This window comes from Scyliorhinus torazame, chromosome 10 (genome assembly GCF_047496885.1).
Source record: "Scyliorhinus torazame isolate Kashiwa2021f chromosome 10, sScyTor2.1, whole genome shotgun sequence".
NCBI classification, from domain to species: domain Eukaryota; kingdom Metazoa; phylum Chordata; class Chondrichthyes; order Carcharhiniformes; family Scyliorhinidae; genus Scyliorhinus; species Scyliorhinus torazame.
Window position 1 is genome coordinate 159,467,036 of NC_092716.1, and position 19,788 is coordinate 159,486,823.

At 43.1% G+C, this 19,788-nt stretch overlaps 1 protein-coding gene across 5 annotated transcripts in view; it reads right to left on the reverse strand.

Annotated features, from left to right (window-relative positions):
• LOC140430996 (activating molecule in BECN1-regulated autophagy protein 1-like) overlaps positions 1 to 19,788 on the reverse strand; it is a 629,857-nt gene that overhangs the window by 513,906 nt on the left and 96,163 nt on the right. For all 5 annotated transcript variants that reach the window (XM_072518877.1, XM_072518876.1, XM_072518878.1 and 2 more), the window contains one exon: positions 4,265 to 4,351. In XM_072518877.1, the coding sequence (XP_072374978.1) occupies positions 4,265 to 4,351 (87 nt within the window). The remainder of the gene's footprint in view (positions 1 to 4,264; positions 4,352 to 19,788) is intronic.

Here is a 19,788-nt window from a genome sequence, read left to right on the forward strand (position 1 = left end):
ACTGGGAAAAATGAGTCAAGCATCATTCTCATCATGACTAAATTATGAACAAATGACAATAAATTTCATTATACTGCCCAGTATATATTGCATGAAACTACATGGCTCCAACACAAGGCCGTTGAGAAAAGCCTTCATTGTCAGCTGGAAAGAGACATAAAACAACAGTAGTAAAGAATAGAAAGCAAAAACGTGCTGGCCATTCTTTTAGAGCAGATGTAGAACCGGTTTCAGCATAATTCTGGGGGCCAAGCTATGGAAACAGACAGAGAATGATCTAGAGTCAAGAACGAATAACTTGTGAGATATAAAAATTTCCATCTGGAGAACTGATAAAGTAGAGAGGACAATCATAGGGTTGACAATGTTGATGGGCAATGTATAGAGCATTCTTTTCAAATCCATCCTGCAGCTTAAGGTAAGGCAATATGGTGTCCTTGAAGAACATAGCAAGTACCTCGCACCCTTCATTGAAAAAAAGTGTATGGGGAGCACATACCAACGTCATGTCACACCACACAAAAGGCAAGTTACCATTTCAAACCTGTGAAATATTCAAAAAAGTTCTTAAAATCTCCACAAGCTATCGCCTTTAGATCACACCAGTAATCAGTAAGATTGCAGGTAAATGTTAGCTGAGCTTTAACTCTTAAAAAGCTCAAAATGTCATAACTGATATAGCTGTAATTTGTTAAGCAGAAATAGTTTTAACAATTACACCTATTGAATCTAAACGGCACAGTGTGGGTTGAAATATTGTATCCCAAAGTCTGCAAAACCATTTCTGGTATGTGGGCGTTTCTGGTTAGGCCAGCATTTATTGCCGATCTCTAGTTTCCCTTCAGAGGTGGTGGTGAGTTGCCTTCTTGAACCACTGCAGTTCTTAAGATGAAGGTACACCCATTGTGCTTCTCGGGAGGGAGTTACAGGATGTTGCCCCAGCAGGAAGGAACGGCAATATATTTCCAAGTCAGGGTGGTGAGTAACTTGGAGGGGAACCTCCAGGTGGCAGGGTTCCCAGGTATTTGCTGCTCTTGTTCTTCTAGATGGTAGTGGTCATGGGTTTGGTTCGTGGTATAGTTACATCACAGGAGGCAGCTGTTTGGCCTATCAAGCCCACACCACGAGCAGTCCAATCAATGCCATTACCCCAAACTATCTCCATAACCCAACAAGTTTATTTACTTCAAGTAAATAAGCCAGCTTTTCTTTGTCTACATTCTGTTATGGGCCATGTATAAAAAACTCCAAAGTATATTATGGAGTTCACCTGATCTACAACTGTTTGTTGAATTTGGTTGGGATGAGCACAAGAGCCTGCCCTTCAGGTGTTTTTCAACGAACTTCTGAGGCGCTTGCAATTTAAAAAGACAAGTTTTATTTGTAATTTAAAAAAACAAGCTTTATTCTCAGAATTTAGTTAAAATTTGTATAAACACACCCAGCAAGAATTTTTAGCAACTACAAACATACAGATCCCACACAGCTAGAGGAATCCATGTATAACCCTTCATGAATACCCCTTAACTGTTCCAATTCAATAACAAAATCCAAGTAAAATTAGAAACCTCTTTTCAAAGGCGTGGCCCAGCACACGGCATTCTTACTGGTATAAGACTTGTTATTGATACTCTGTTCCCCTTTTCAAACAACAGATTTGAATTCCTTCCAGAATGTAATTATCTCTTTTAAGGTACCAAGCAGTCTCAAAACAGCTTTTAAAATGAAGATAGAGAGGTCGGCCAAAAAAAACTTCTGTTCTCTGTCTGAGCCCACAGCAGCCAAATGTGAAAGCGAAATTAAAAGAAAAAACTCCCAGAGCACAGCCCAGCTCCACCCACACAATGACATCACTGACATAGAACATACAGAGCAAAAGGAGGCCATTCGGCCCATCAAGTCTGCACCGACCCATTTAAACCCTCACTTCCACCCTATCCCTGTACCCAATAACCCCTCCTAACCTTTTTGGTCACTAAGGGCAATTTATCATGGCCAATCCACCTAACTTGCACGTCTTTGGACTGTGGGAGGAAACCGGAGCACCCAGAGGAAACCCACGCAGACACGGGGAGAACGTACAGACTCCGCACAGACAGTGACCCAGCGGAGAATCGAGCCTGGGACCCTGGCGGTGAAGCCACAGTGCTATCCACTTGTGCTACCGTGCTGCCCATGACATCATGTGATAAGACATAAACCTTTCTTAGAGGGACACTCACATGACACTTATCTGAATCTGTCAATCTTGAAATCTCCATCAAATCCCCCCTTAATCTCATTTGCTCCAAAGAGAATAATCCCAGCTTCTCAGACCTAACCTTCGAGATAAAATCCTTCATCCCTGGAACCATTTTGGTTCATCTTCTTTGCAGCCTCTTAAGGCCCCTCACATCCTTCCGAGTGACCAGAACTAAATGCAATATCAGAGTTGGGGCCTAACCAGAGCATTTTAAAGATCCCTCAACTTATCCTCTTTTGTTTATTTATTAAATCCCTCTATTTATGAAGCCCAAGATCCCATATGCTTTGCCAACTACTCTCTCAATATATCCAGCCACCTTCAAAAGGTCTCTGCACATGAATCCCAAGTTCCTCTGTCCATGTACACTCTTTACATCTGTGCTATTAAGTCTATATTATCTCTCCTCATCTCCTCTGCCAAAATGCATCACCTCACATTTCTCTATCTTAACTTCCATTTGTCTCTTAGTTGTCCATTCTGCTAGCCTTACTATGTCCTATTACAGTCAATTGGTATTCCTCACTGGAATCATTGACATATTTTGAAATTTTACTCGTATTCCAATATATAAATATGCCACTATTGAACTTAATTTACTATCATATAAGGTGTTGCTGTAGTAGGGATTTATCATTCAAATAAATGTTCTGCTTTTTGTTGCCTTATTTTCCTTGCCCTGTTTCCACTCACAGGCTCTTCTTGTCCCCCTCTACTTACCATTCTCCCCCTTTCTTCCACCTCTTCTCCCTGCCAGATCTCTCCTCTTCTTTCTCTCGTCCCCGTTAACCAATATTTGGCCTGGCCCAAATATTGTACGTGCGAGCCTCACCTCTGCAGGTGCAACACCAAGAGATTGCTGAATGCTCTTTTCAATTGCGATTCCAGGTATTCTCACTCATTTTCTTCTCTCTCCCTCTCTATTTCAATAGTTTCTATTTCAGAAAACATTGAAAACAAATTTGTTTCTTACCGTGTATACATTATTAATGCAACTCACCTTATCGATATGTGAAGACTAGGGGCTAGATGTCCTCAAGCTCCTCTGAAGCGCCTTGGTATATTTCACCATGTTAAAAATGCTATATAAATGCAAGTTTGTTGTCCTCTATATTCCGCTAAATTATGCGAATGAATAATGCGTGGGGTCAATCGATGTATGTTATGATGGGATCTTAAGCTTTTATGTTGTGTAATGTTCTTGTGGGATTACATTCAATTATTACATGACAAATATTTTTTTTCAAGCAGACAAGGGACAATAAAACCAAAAAGGTTGATAGCAAGGAAACATTTGGATAAACTTCTAAACTTTGGACAAAACAGGCCATGGCAAAAATAAGACATGAACTGGCCAGGCAAGCAGCACATTTAAACCTCAATCAACAGATATAGTCAAACCACTCAGGAATATAAGTAAATGATTACGAGAACGTACATTAACTAGTTGATGATTACATGTCTAAAAGACTAACTCATCTTTTAATATGGCTATGCACAAAGAAAACTAGATCACAGATAATTCTTCCTAAACTATAAAAGTATCTGCCAGATTATTCTACTTGATATCCACTGGAAAAAGACAGGCAGACCTTCATATTTTGGCTACCAGCAAGTTATACTTTCCGGTGTACGAAGCTAATGCTAACTCTAAGGAAACAATGACATTTTACTGTGCTTCACAGATTCGATAGCTTCAGGTACGAAAGAAAAATTATTTGCATTAAGTAAAAAAAGGCAATCTTTTTCATTAGATTCATCTTCTATCACAAGCTATACCAAGAAAGACCAAACATTCCGGAACCAGAGCTCCTGAAGAATGGAGAATCCTTTATCCAAAAACAGAGACATTTCATAAATGAAGCAAAGAGAAAGCAGTTTAAAAATTTTGCATGCAGGATAAATGGCACAGTAGGCAGAGAACATAACATCACTGCACATCAAAAATAAAGTTCACTTTTACCAGAATTAGAAGGGTAAGGTGTAAACGTGGCTGCAGCATAGGAGGTCAGATGGTCTTACCTGGCTGGATCCGGGTAAATTGGGTGTTCTCTTGATCCAGAACCATCGTTCCGTGACAAAGAAATAAGTGAGGACTCCAATAGTCGCCTACAGAGATAAACAAGGCAGTTTCAGGTAATATTTTAGATAAATATGAAAGCCAGTTTACTTTTGACAAACCAAATGTTTAATTTGTCTTTAAAGAGTCATTGGTCGAGTGCTCAAAACATTAGTCTAATTTCCTTGGATCGGTTTATGATACAACTGATTTTTGACTCAAACCTCTATTCCACTGATCAGTTCATGCTATTGGTCCACAGCCATTATCAGCCATCAAATCTCTGGCTGAATGATTACCCTGTCATGTCTGGTGACAATTAAAATTACTTTTGGAGCATCAGTGTCTACCCAGTACTATACAGCAATAACAATCGGGAATTGTTGATTCTTTCCTCTCTATTCCCCCCTTAGGGGCACTCAGGTTAATTATGCCATGTACACCTGTGCCTGGAGTGTTCTCTGCACATGGACTTTCCTGGCCCCTGTGGTTTAGTATTCCATTGAACATCAAGAGTCATCAGGAACGTACTATTTGAATATTCAAACCAAACAAACTTGAAACATAAAACTGCAGATACCTGCAATCTGAAACAAAAACAGGAACTGTTGCAAGCACACAGCAGTCAATCAGCATTTGTGGTGAGTTTGCATTTCAGGCGTGGACACTTTATCAGTACTCATGTATTCCATCACAGGATCTATGCCTTAAAAAGTAACTCCTGTTCTCTCCATCAGTGCTGACGGACCTGCTGTATTTGCAGCAATTTCATCTTTTGTTTTATTCTAAGTACATGGCCTTTTGTGCCACAAAGATCTCCAAATGCTTTTGCATGATTCGGTGTGTCGCTATTCATGAAGCTCCCCTTCAAAAAACGAATTTTGAGATGTAAACAAATAGGTGTTTATAAGCAGCAATGTGAAACAGTCAGTGAACTCTCCATTCAATGGAACACATTTTATTGTGAAAGATATAACACACAAAAATGCTTAAATTCAGGTGCAGAAAAGGAGTCGTCAGTTCTATTCAATCTCCAACCCACTGAAGTTAAAACTCCACTTGCTCATTGCTGTGTGACTTTACACCACCAAATCTCTGCAATGCACTCGGAATCACAGCCCCTTTGTTCCTTTTGTGCACTCCTCTTCTTCATCCAACCACCGATGAAGGATCTACCTTTACCAAACCTCTCTTCAGTCTCCAAAGTTATTTCAAAATTTCTATATTTTTGACAAAGATTCAGTCACTCTCCTGTCATAGCCAGGGGTTTATTGTTCAATATGATTATTTCAATACATATTTATTCTCCATTCTTCTTGCAGCACATTGAAACATTTTGCACTTTAACAAACTCATAAACAAACATTACTTTTGACATTCTAAAAATGACAGAACATTTTGAAAGAACAGATGGGACTTAATCATTTTCCATATACTACAAAATATAAAAAGACTAAAAATAGGTTAGCGTACATCGGCACAAAATGTTGATTAGCCTAACTGACTTATCTCCACTTTGTTTACACAAGACTAATCAAAAGTAAATCAAATCTTACACCACAGTTGAGCTTGCAACAAGGCGTGGGCATTTGTTGTATTTCCTTTCAAATCAAATCCTCCAATTACACTGTGCACCAGTTCAGTGTGATGATTAAGCAATTTGGATATAATTCAAATGAATTGTGTCTGTACAAAGTTTTGTTTTAAAAGCAAGAAATGAAAAGTTAACATTATTGTGCTTTGTTCACTGCAGCATGAGCAAAACAATACTTTGAAAACAATATTCCAGGAACTTGCAAAAATAACAAATGCTAATATTAATGAACAATTCGATTTACCATAGTCATTCTGAGCTCTCCTAGTCAGCAGCAATTGATTTATGTAACAACCAATCTTCATCAGAAGTGGTATTAGCTGGTCATTGGTGCCACATCAATACAATAGGGCAACATGGTAGCAGTGGTTAGCACTGTTGCTTCACAGCGCAAGGGACCAGGGTTAGATTCCCGGCTTGGGTCACCGTTTGTGCAGAGTCTGCACGTTCTCCCAGTGTCTGCGTGAGTTTCATTCATGTGCTCCAGTTTCCTCCCACAAGTCCCAAGACGTGCTTGTTAGGTGAATTGGACATTCTGAATTCTCCCTCAGTACCCGAACAGGCGCTCCGAAGTGTGTCACAGTAACTTCATTGCAGTGTTAATGTAAGCCTACTTGTGACACTAATAAAAATTATTACAATATGGTGGCACCTAAACTTAAAATTAACATTCTATCCCAATATCCATAAAGAAATCAGATCCTTGATATTTCAAAATCTTAAAATACTGTGAATTAAACCAACACATGAAGTTTAGTTCTACCTAACAAAGTGTTGCAAATAAAACTGGTGAGCAACAGGTACAAATTGATATTGGGAGGACATGCTTTACCAGCCTTAATAGCTTAGGCTAGGCCAGGGCAAAGCTGAACATTCCCAGCTAAAATGTATCTGGGTGAAATAGAGGACAAAAAAGGAATGGTTAATTAAAAATTTCAGGACTAGAGGTGATGTATGAGATGGTAAATGATATAAATTGAATCCATTTGATTAGAAATAAGGAGGCAAATGTATGAGAATTAGATCACTAACCACCAAAAATGGAAAGGAAATAGAGGAATAAAAATGTGAACGAATTAGATAAAACATGCAACATGTCAGCCATAATATTTCATCACCTCAATTATCCAAACAGAAGCTGGGGTAAAGAAACATCAAGAGGCCAAGAAACGTGTTCAGACTTTCAAGATCATAAAGAGTTTACTTCAGGAAAGAGACAGTTCTAGATCTTAGTCTAATAAATGAAGCGGGGCAATTCAGCAATGCAAAGGTAGTGGAGTAGCTGGGAAATTACCAGTGAGTAAAGATGTGGTTTAATGGAAATGTGCACAATGAGAAGGGTGTAAATCTGTCAATGATTTAAAAACAACTTACGGTGAAATAAATCTAGGAGACCAAACAGAAATTAGCCCAGGTCAACTGGAAAACAAAATTGCCAGCTAAACTCAGGCGAAGGGTGGGAAATGTTCAGATAAATTAGTTCAGATTAGCCAAATACCACGACAAATAAAGTGGGCAGGGCAGCAAACTAAAAGTCCTCTGGCAGAATTCAACTAAAATTAAAATGACAATTTAAAAAGCACATGATAAATCTAGAACCAACAAAAACAACAAATATACAAAATAAATGTAGAAAGGAAGAGAAGCAATAAGAGAAATTCGAATAGTTGTGATGGTATAACAAAAGGCTTGCATTTAACAAAGTAAAATAGTAAAGGATTTTATGAGCGCACAAAAAGTTAAAACAGCTTTACAGTATGAAGGAATGGCACAGATACAAAATGAGTGCCATGGATTTCACTGAAGTACATTTGAGAATGAAATGCTAGAAGATGGAGCCATTAATTGGTTAAAAGCAAATCACTGTGGATGCTGGAAACTGAAACCAAAAGAGAAAATGCTGGAAAATCTCAGCAGATCTGTTTCAATTCCAGATGACCCTTTGTCAAAGCTAAAAGACAAAGAACGTGGGAGATATTTATCCTGTAGGGTGAGGTAATGGAAGATGAGTCATAGCCACAGAAACCAAGGGAAAAGACTGTTAATAGCCACAGAAACCAAGGGAAACGAGTTTTAATGGCAGTCCCCAGAGAGAATAAAAGGTGTGAAAGGCCAAACAGCAGAGAAACTAAAATCAGATGGTAAACTGGGACAGATGTAGATGTGGGGGAGGGGGGGACATGGGTGGGAGAGAGGAAAAATGAGAAAAGAGGTGGGCAGGGGGAAGCAAAGGGGAGAAAAGGTAAAGAAAAGGGGAATAAGATCAAGGGGGAAAATATATATCTATATAAAGACAAGAAACAAATAAAAGGTAAAAGACAGTTAAAATGAAATGGAATGAAAACAAAGGGGTCGAGATGAAATGGAGCTAATCATCTGAAGTTGTTGAATTCGATGTTGAGACTGGAAGGCTGTAGCGTGCCTAACCGGAAAATTAGATGCTGTTGCTCCAGTTTGCGTTGAGCTTCAATGGAACAGCAGACCAAGGGCAGACATGTGGGCATGGGAGCATGTGTTAAAATGGCAAAAAGGGAAGGCCAGAGTCCTGAATGCGCAAAGACCGAAGGTGCTCAGCAAAGCGATCACCCAGTCTGCATTTGGTCTCTCCGATACAGAGGAGACCACATAGGGAGCAGCGAATGCAATAGACCAAATTGAAAGAGGAGCAAGTGAAACGCTGCTTAACCTGAAATGAGTGTTTTGGGCCTGGGATGTTAAGCATGGAAGAGGTAAAGGGGCAGGTGTTATGGGTGATGGGAGATGTGTTGGGTATGGTGGAGGAGTGAAGTAGATTATCTCGGAGGGAACGGTCTCTGCGGAATACTGGCAGAGGGAGTGAAGGGAAGATGTGTTTGGTGGTGGCATCACACTGGAGTTGGCGAAAATGGCAGAGGATTTATACGGAGGCTGGTGGGGTGAAATGTGAGAACGAGGGAGGCTCTATCCTTATTCTGGGAGGGAGGGGAGGGGGCGAGGGTAGTGGCATGGGAGATGGACCGCACGCAGTTGAGAACCCTGTCAACAACCGTAGGTGGGAAATCACAGTTGGTTAATAGGTTAACCATAGGTTAATAGGTCATTAATAGGTAAACTATAGATAAGGAGGTTTTGCTTCTAAAAGTGAGTCAACTCAAGTGGACAGGCATCTGGCCATCATCGCATTCATCCCAAAATGTAAAGAGTGGTCACAGATGAAATAGCAGAGCTTCTGGCTACTATCTTTCAAACATCATTGGAGAGAGAATCAGAGGATTTAATTGCCAATGTAGCACTGTTTAACAAAAAAAGGGAGAAAGGGATAAAATAGCAAGCATCTCGGCCTTTTGGCCAAAATGAGCGCGAGATCAGGTGTAATGCCTGGATCTGGTATGTCTCCCTTGTGGGGACCATGAATTGGATTCAATTTGAATTGTTTTTTATAGCAGGCAAGGAACTGGATTAGGGGTTTGCCCCTGTCCACACTCTAAGCTCTGGCTTCGTAATTTTGATAAAGTAATGTCAGCAGTGGGTAAGCTTTTAATGACCCTAACATGGGATAAAATGAATACTCACTTCGAAAGACATTGGTTGAAGACTGTCATCACAGGCTTAGAAAAGACAATTCAGACCTGATGAAATTAAGAGTTATTTTGAAGGAACCCTTGTGTCTTCATAAAAGAAATGAGTAGCAATATTTATGGATTTTCAAAAGGCACCTGGTAAAGTGGCACATGACAACTTTCTTCATAAATGGTGCCTTGGGTTAAAAGGGGATCTGGCAGGATAGATGGAAGTTTGACAAAACGATAAAAACAGTAGTGAATCATTAATGTTATTTGAACTGGAAATTACAACCGCTGCCCTGGACTTGCGTATTGGCCATATCATCAATTGTGCACACAATACAAAAACAGGTGGAGTACCTAACCGTGATGCAACTTCGACTTGTGTTGTCAGATTAATGATTAGGCAGATAGCTGTGAAATTTTATATGGAGAAATTTGAGCTAACAACTTTGATGAGGAGGGAATACACAATAAATGATCATGTTATAAAATGAAGAAAAATAATGAGTTAAGCACCATGCATCTTTAAAAGTGGGCAGGTGAGTTGAGAAAGGAATGGATATGGTGTTCTAGATTATATAATTATACACACAGACTAGAAAAGCGAAATGTAATGTTAATGTCAGTACAATTACCGGTTCGACTACAGTTTCTAATATTAGGTCCACCGCTGGGCACAATATTTAAGGAAGGCCATCAAGACCATGGAGAGGGTGCAAAATAAATTCTCTTTAGCATTAAGCATGAGACTTTTGGCTCCAAGAGAAAAGAAGGAAAATTACATTCTGATTGAGAAAGTGGAGGGAAAATCATGCAGGTGGTCAAAATTATGAAAACAGAAAATTCTACTTCCATTGGTCAGTTTATTAAAAAAATATTTTTATTGTTTTTCACATTTTATGTTCCACATTTCAGTTCATATGTTAAGTTACATGTCTTCCATTGGTCAGTCAGTGACTGACTGGAGGGCTGGTTTAGCTCAGTGGACTAGACAGCTAGTTTGTAATGCAGAACAAGGCCAGCAGCGCAGGTTTAATTCCCGCACCAGCTTACACGAACAGGCGCCAGAATGTGGCGACTAGGGGCTTTTCACAGTAACTTCATACTTGTGACAATAAAAGATTATATATTTAAAACAGCCACTAAAGGATTCAAGTGAGAAGAGATTTGTTTCCCCCATGTAGAGAGTTGTTTTTACATTGAATGTCCAATCAGATGGAGTCGTGGAAAAATAATCCATAATGGCTTTGAAAAGGAGGTAAGTAACAAATTAAATGTATGATTAAGGAAAGGCATAGGGACAGATGTAGAATAAGATAAAACCAAAGGCAGTATGGAGACACCAAACAGATCACATCAAGGACATCTATGTTACAGTATTAATTAATCCTTAACATTATTTTTCTACTTACTGCAAACATTCCCATTTACTTTCATGCATGTGCAGATTTGTCACCAGATTAAGTCAGTAATAGTTTAGTATCATTGCATAGTGTCATGTGAGAGTACCTTTAAGAAATGGGTGTTTAAGAAATGTACCTTTAAGAAATGGGTGTTTATCAGTGATGTCAGAGTGTGGGTGGAGCTGGGCTGTCTGTCAGCTTTTAACTTGCGTTTTAGGCTGTTTGTGCAGGGTGTGTTTTAGTTTTGTTTTCAGAGCTGGATAGCTGCAGTCACAGCCAGAAGGGCTATTAGTCTCTCTCTCTGTAATCTAAAGAATGTAAATCGATCCTTTGGTGATTTAAAACTAATAACTGCTCTCAGTAGTGACTTTAACCTGATGTGCTTCTGTTAAAAGTTTTTTTTAAAGTCTTATGGATGTTAAGAGGAAAGCTTAAAGGATTACTTACTGTTGTAGTCTTTGGGGATTGTATTTGAATTCATGGTTGCTAAGATGTTCACTGTATGTTTTAAAAAGGTTAACTTGAGTTCATAGAATAAACACTGTTTTGCTGTAAAAAATACTTTTCCATTTCTGCTGTACCACACCTGTAGAGCGGGCCATGTGCACCCCATACCACAATCTATTAAAAGTTGTGGGTCAGGTGAACTCCATGATACACTTTGAGGTTCTCTAAACCCTGGCCCATAACAATAGTACAATGGAAGTCGCCCCTTTGCACAGGATTCTGCAAGGAAAACACCACTGCTGGCTGGAGAATGGGATAAATTACATTACAGTAGTGTCCTTATTCAAGTTGTTAGGTTTGGGAATTGGAAATAATGTTGGGGCAGTAATAGTTGCTCTTCTGGAAGTTGGTTTAAAGGTAAGGACATTTAGCAATTTCAACTCCAACACTTGAATAGACAGACTTCCATGGGTCTACTACTGAAAAGGAGTACCAAGCACATTCCATATGATCATAGGAATTAGGAGGAGTAGCCTGTATGTGCCTGCTCTGCCGTAAGATCATGACTGATCTGATCATAACTTCAACTCTATATTCCCACCTATCCCAATTAACCTTTCACCCCCGATTCAAGAATCCATCGAGCAATGCCTTTAAGGTATTCAAAGAATCTGCTTTCACTGCATTTTGAGGAAGAGTTGCAAAGACGCAACCCTCAGAAAAAAAATTCTCATCTGTCTTAAGAGAGCCATCCCTTATTTGAAGCAGCGACCCTTAAATCTAGATTCTCCCACAAGAGGAAACATCCTCTACATATCTACCCTGTCAAGATCCCACAGGATCCTAAAGGTTTTAATCAAATTGTCTCTTACTCTTCTAAACTCCAGTGACGACTAGCCCAGCCTGAAACTTCTCTGAACTGCTTTCAATGCATTTACATATTTCTTTAAATAAGATGACCGACACTGTGCACAGTACTCTAGATGTGGTCTCACCAGTGCCCTGCACAAATGAAGCATAAACTCTGTACTTTTGTATTCAATTCCCCTCGGAATGAACAATAACATTCTATTAGATTTCCCAATTACTTCCTGTATTTGCATACTAGCCTTTGGTGATTCATGGACTCGGTCTTGCAAATCCCTCTGAATCAGAGTTCTGCAATCTCTGACCATTTCAGTATTATCTTTTTTATTTTTCCTCCAACCAAAATAGACTTTTCACATTTGCCCACATTATACTGCATCTGTGAGATCTTTCCCCACTCATTTTAAATCCCTTTGTAGCCTCCTTACATCGCTCCATAACTTACTTTCCTTCTTATAAAGGAAGAGATACCAGGACACTTGGAAAATATCAACAAGATTAGACAAATTTATGAAAGACAAATCATGTTTGACAACCTATTGGAGTTTTTTGAGGATATAACTAGCTGAATAAGTAAAGGAGAACCATTGGATGTGGTCTATTTTGATTTTCAGAGAGATTCTGATAAAGTCCCGCAAAAGAGGGTAGTGTGAAAAATTGAAATACATGGGACTGGGGGCAATATATTGGTATGGATTGCACCGGGGCTGGAAGGGTTCCCGGTCGAATTTTATAAAAACTTTAAGGATAAGTTGGCACCGTTCATGGTAAAAATGTTTGATGACACGATAGCGTGTTAACAGCCGCTGATAACAGCTTCACACAATAGCACAAGGTCTCCAGCTGCAGACAGGACACATCCTTATGTTAGTTTGAGTGACTTCTGCATGAAGTTAGGGGCTGGTCTGACACCAACCCACTTTAACCATATATGGTCCAAACTGGGATGCTAAGAAAATTGATTGACTACATGAGGCCAATAGAGTTGATTGCTTGTATGTAAATGAAAATGCAACTAATTCCGCCCCTTGAATATGTATATTAACCCAATGCGAACCTTAGCTCAAGTGAGAAAGGGTGCTGCCAAACTGCGGAGCTTCAGACCTTCCTCCCAGAGCTCTGATATAATAAACTGCTTCTTTACTCATTCAAAAAGGCCTGCGTTTGAATATTTTCACCTCTAACAAGGAATATAATGGTTACAAAGGAGATTCAGGGTGTTTTCGGAGTACAAATTGAATTCAGGGAAAAGCAAGTATTTTGTGATGTCTTCCCCCAGGCGGAGTGGGAGGGTTACCATTCCAGGTGGCGACAACTCTTTTTACATATCTGTGGGTGCAGGTAGCGCAGGATTGGGCACAGCTTCATGAGTTCAATTTCACGAGGGTTGGGAGGGTAAAAGAGGATTTGTTGTCGTGGGATAGTCTCCTTTTGCCATTGGTAGGCCAGGTGCAGGCAATGGAAAGAATATTCTGCTGTGTTTTTTGTTTCTGTTTCAGTGTCTGCCAGTCTTTTTATCAACGTCATTTTAAAGGGTCATTTTATAGGCTGGTCTCGTCATTTGTGGGGGAAGGGAAGGTGGCTAGGATAAGGAAAGCAGTGCTTTAAAGGAGGCAGCTTCGGGGGGGGGGGGCTTCCGAACTTGCTATAATATTAGTGGGTGGCGAATGCGGAGAAGGTATGGGGCTGGGTTAGGGAGATGGAGACCTTATGGTTGCGGATGTAGGCAGGTTCGTGTAAGGAGTTGGGGTTGCGGGCGCTGCCAGCATTTGTCCCAGGGAAGTATTCGAATAATCCATTGGTGGTAGCCATGCCGAGGATTTGGAGGCAATTCCGACAGCACTTTAAGTTGAGGGCAGATTTGAGAGTGATGTCGATAAGAGAGAACAATGAGTTTGAGCCACAGAGGATGGATTTGAGAATCCGGGGATGGGAGGAGAGAGGGATGAAGGAGATGAAGGATTTGTTTTTGGGAGGGGCATTTTGCAAGCTTGAAGGAGTTGGGAATGAAGTTTGGGCTCCAGATACTTGCAGGTGCGGAACTTCATGGGAAAGGTCTTCCCGAACTTTCCGGTTGCACCATCCTCTTTGTTGCTGTAGGAGGTGCTGCTGGTTATGGGGCTGGAGGGTAGGGTCGTTACGTCAATTTACGGTAGGACCATGGAGGAGGATAAGATGTCTATGGAAGGGATTAAGGCCAAGTGGGAGGAGGAGCTTGTGATAGTGTTGGAGGCGGGATTATGGTGCGAGGTGCTGCAGAAGGTTAATGCCTCAATCTTATACGCAAAATTGGGGTTGATTCAGTTAAACGTGGTGCACAGGGCACACTTGACGAAGGCGAGGATGAGCCGGCTGTTTGAGGGGGTGGAGGATAGCTGTGAGCAGTGTTGAAGGGGCCCAGCCAATCATATCCATATGTTCTGATCCTGCCCGAAGTTGGAGAAACTTTGGGGGTCATTTTTCAGCATCCTGTCAGAGGCTCCACATTTGGATTTGGAGCATAATCCCTTGGAGGCCATATTCGTTATCTGCTCCTTTTGCAGGCGAGAGGTGGGGGCAGAGGTCTTAGCCTTCGCCTCGTTGATCGCTCGCAGGCGGGTTCTGTCGGGTAGAGGTCAGCTTCTCTCCTGTGCCTTGGCGTGAATGGGGATCTAATGGAGTTCCTATACTCAGAGATGAACTTTGCTCTGAGAGGGGCAGATGAAGGGTTCCACAAGAGATGGGACTTGTTTATCTTACTTTGGTGATCTGGTTGGTGTTGGGAGGTTGGGGGGGTGGGGGGGGAGGTTATGTTGGGTTTGTGTTTATTCTTTGTAAAAATTATAAAATATTGAAAATTTGAATAAAAAGATATTTATTAAAAAAAATTTTTAAATGATGAGCAATAGTTGCCCATGTGTTGGATTAAGACAGACCTGGAGGTAACAAAGGCATGAATGAGGTTTCAGCAGTAGTTGAAGTGAGGCAGGGGTGGAGTCAAGTGATGTTAGACGTGGAAACAAGTGGACTTGAGAGATAGGGAAGCTGGGACATGCAACAGTAGTTTGCAAGGATGAAGGGCCAAGTGTTTTTTATGGGACGGTTGGTAACAACAGATTTGAAGGGAATGGGAACAGTTCCTGACAATGTCAGCCAACATGGGAGTCAGGAAAAAATGTCGGGTAAGTCAGGTAGTGGGAATAGGGTCAAGGGAGCAGGATGCAAGTCTCATGGACAAGATGATCTCAAGACAAAACATGAGGGGAGATTGGAGAGAAATGAAAGGTGAGAATTCAGGGCAAAGGCAGGGAGGAAAGAGAAATGAAGGTGCGGGTAAAGGACTCATGGGAGAGGAGTTCAAGAAAACGGTTTGCAATCAGGAAAATAAGACAAGACATTTTCTTCGCATGCCAGGGTGATCCTAGAATAGTGAGCAGATGTGAACAAGAATTTAGTCATACCGGTTGGGTTTAGTCTCAAATTAAAAAGCAGGAATGGGGGGAGGCATGTGGTGCAGTGGTTAGCACTGGGACTGCGGCACTGAGAACCCGGGTTCGAATCCCGGTCCTGGGTCACTGTCCGCTTGGAGTTTGCACATTCTCCCCACGTCTGCGTGGGTTTCATCCCCACAACCCAAAGATGTGCAGGCTCGGTGGATTGGCTATGCTAAATTGCCCGTTAATAGGAAAAAATTAAATAATTGGGTACTCCAAATTTAAAAAAAAAGAAATGAAGGGAGAATTGAGGGGCAAAATAAAAACTGAATAAGTTGCAGCAATGCAAGCTAATAAAAGCACTAAAAACTATTTTTATTTACAGTCCTATCTGATAAAATTGCCCGCAGACAAGTTCATTACATTAAAGCTGTGGTTCATACACATTCAATCTCAGTAAAGTTACACAAGATTTATCTTGTAAAAATATTAATGTGAAATAATACCAAATTCATTTTTGGGGACAATAGAAAATATAACTTAACTGGCCAGTTTCTACGTGGTATGAGTTCTTCCTTGAAAATATTAAAACATCACTTCCGGGTGCGGCTATGCAGAGCTAGGTCGCATATTCGGCAGCTCCTGCTTGGAACGGACTTTTGGGCTCTTTTACAGGGCCCCCACGGCATTTGTTTGACATTTCCCGGTGTGGGAAGAAGGCTGCAATATTCCCCCGACAGTGTCCCCCAGGAAGGGTATGTCTCTGGGTTGCCAGACACGGCAGAAACAGTAAAACATTTGGCTGCAACTGCAGGATAAACAGGGCCTCTTCCAGCATGCAGGCGGGGGAAGGGCAAGCTTAAAGCTGCAAGCTGACCTGAGGGCCTGTATCAAAGGTGAATTCTAGCAGCAGAGGGAACAACTGTGAAAAGACCTCATCAAGGCCACTGAAGGGAATTCCGGTTGCGGTGATGCCTAGCTAGCCGCACGCTTCGGCGGCTCCAGCTCCGACGGACCTTCAGGCTCTTTTAAGAGCCCCAACGGGGAATTTTTCGACGACGCAACCCGGTGTGGGGTGTGTGAGAAGGGAGTCCCCCCCAAACGAAGGAGGAAAAAACCGGCGGCGGTGGCTGCAGCGCGAGGAATCGTCGACCAAAGGGTCAGAAAGAGAGAAGTACAAGATGGCGGCGGAGAAAGCGCAGGCGAGCATCCTGAGCAGGATGAAATTGTGAGACGGTGCGTGGAGCTGCTGAAGAGGGAAGTGCTGACCCCGTTGCTTCAGGCAATTGAGGGGCTCAAGGAGACATTAAAGACCCAGGAGACAGAGCTCCGCGTGGTGGAGCAGAAGGTGACAGATATTGAGGACGGGATCCTGGGCCTGGCGGTTAAGACACAGACGCACGAGGCACTTCATAAAAAGTGTACTGAAAGGATCAAAGCCCTAGAAAATGGAGCGCGAAGGAAGAACCTTCGGATACTGGGTCTCCCTGAGGGTGTGGAAGGAGTGGACTGTGGAGCGTACGCAAGTACGATGCTGAGCTCACTGATGGGTGCTGAGGCCCCTACAGGCCCCTTGGAGGTGGAGTGGGCAAATCGGATTGCGGCGAGAAGACCAAAAGCGGGAGAATCACCCAGGGCAATAATCGTGCGATTTTACCGCCTTAAGGATAGAGAAGAGGTCCTGAGATGGGCTAAAAAGGTGCGGAGTAGCAGATGGGAGAATGCAGTGGTACGGGTATACCAGGATTGGAGTGCGGAGGTGGCGAGAAGGAGGGCGAGCTTCAACCGAGCCAAAGAGGTGTTGCATAAAAGGAAGGTGAAGTTCGGGATGCTGCAGCCGGCAAGACTATGGGTCACGTATCAGGAGAGACACCATTATTTCGAGACGGCGGAGGAAGCATGGACCTTCATCAAAGAAGAGAAATTGGATCGGAACTGAGGGACTGATGCTGCAGGAAATGTTATTGTTAATGTTATGGTTGAAGTTAATTGAGAAGTAAATTGGGAAGGGGGGAGACATTGGGAAATGTGGGCGCCGGTGAGGGGGGAAAGACGGGACATAGTTGGAGAATGGGGAAGGGGAGGGGGAGGGGAAAGGGAGCTGCGCCATAAGAGGCGGGTCAGGTAAAGGGATGTTCCCGCGCCAGAAAGAATAAGGCGGGAAGACAGGCGCAAGGCGGATGGGAGTTCCCCACACGGGGGGGGGGGGTCGAGGAGTGAGGAGTAGCCGGGGTCAGTTGAAGTCAGCTGAATTACGGAAGTAATATGGGGGGAGCAATCATGCTAGAAAGAGATCTAGCGGGGAGGGAGGGGGAGGGGGGGGGGGGGGGACAACTGGGTTGCTGCTGCAGAAATCCAAAAGGAAATGGCTAAAGAGTGGGTGGGCGGGGATGGTGTGCGACGCTGGGGGAGCGAGCGGGAGCGCGGAGGCGGGATATGGGACTGGCCTAGAGAAGGTAATGGCTAGTCGACACGGGAGGGGGGCAGGTAGCCCCCTAGTGAGGCTGATCACGTGGAACGTGAGAGGCCTGAACGGACCGATAAAAAGGGCCCGAGTGCTCGCGCATTTGAAAGTACTAAGGGCAGACGTGGTTATGCTCCAAGAGACGCACCTAAAGGTGGCGGACCAAGTTAGGCTAAGGAAAGGATGGGTGGGACAGGTGTTCCACTCAGGACTGGACGCAAAGAATAGAGGGGTGGCCATTTTGGTGGGGAAACGGGTAGCATTTGAAGCAAAGAACATCGTAGCAGATAGCGGAGGTAGATATGTAATGGTGAGTGGCAGGCTGGAGGGAATGGAGGTCGTGTTGGTTAATGTGTATGCCCCAAACTGGGGCGATGCGGGATTTATGAGACGGATGCTGGGGCGTATACCGGACCTGGAGGTAGGAAACTTGATTTTAGGAGGGGACTTTAATACGGTGCTGGACCCGGGGCTAGATAGATCCAGCTCAAGGACCGGAAGAAGGCCGTCAGCGGCCAAGGTACTTAAGGGGTTTATGGACCAAATGGGGGGAGTGGATCCATGGCGATTTCTTAGACCTAGGGCTAGGGAGTATTCCTTCTTCTCCCACGTCCATAAAGTGTACTCCCGGATAGATTTTTTTGTTTTAGGAAGGTCGTTGATCTCTCGGGTGAAAGAAGCTGAATACTCAGCCATAGCGGTTTCGGATCATGCCCCACATTGGGTGGACCTGGAATTAGGAGAGGAAAGGGAGCAGAGAACACTCTGGCGATCAGATGTGGGACTGATGGCGGATGAGGGAGTGTGTGCAAGAGTGCGGGGGTGTATTGAGAGATACCTGGAGGTCAATGACGACGGCGAGGTCCCTGTGGGAGTGGTATGGGAAGCACTAAAAGCGGTGGTCAGAGGAGAGCTGATCTCCATTGGGGCCCACAAAAGGAAAACAGAGGCCAAGGAAAGGGAAAGATTACTGGGGGAGATTTTAAGGGTGGATAGGGAATTTGCAGAGACCCCGGAGGAGGAATTGTACAGGGAGAGGAGACGACTCCAGACGGAATTTGACCTTCTGACCACCAGAAAGGCGGAGGTACTGTGGAGGAAGGCACAGGGGAGGAGGTATGAATATGGGGAAAAGGCTAGTCGCCTGTTGGCTCATCAATTGCGAAAGAGGGCAGCAGCGAGGGAGATAGGAGGAATTAGAGACAAAAGGGGAGACACGGTGCGAAGGGCAGGAAAGATAAATGAGGTGTTCAAGACCTTCTATGAGGAACTGTATAGGTCTCAACCCCCAGAGGGAGAGGAGGGGATGCGGCAGTTCCTGGACCAATTGAGGTTCCCAAAAGTGGAGGAGCGGGGGGTGGTAGGCCTGGGGGCACCGATTGGGGTGGACGAGGTTATTAAGGGACTGGGAAGCATGCAAGCAGGGAAGGCCCCAGGACCAGACGGGTTCCCGGTGGAGTATTACAGAAAATATGTGGACTTGTTGGCCCTGTTGATGGTGAGGACGTTCAATGAGGCCAGGAAAGGGGGGACTCTCCCCCCGACGATGTCGGAGGCGACGATATTGTTAATTTTGAAGAGGGATAAAGATCCGTTGCAGTGCGGGTCCTATAGACCCATTTCATTATTGAACGTGGACGCCAAATTGTTGGCAAAGGTACTGGCATCGAGGATAGAGGACTGTGTCCCGGGGGTGGTGCACGAAGACCAGACAGGGTTCGTAAAAGGGAGACAACTGAATGTTAACGTGCGAC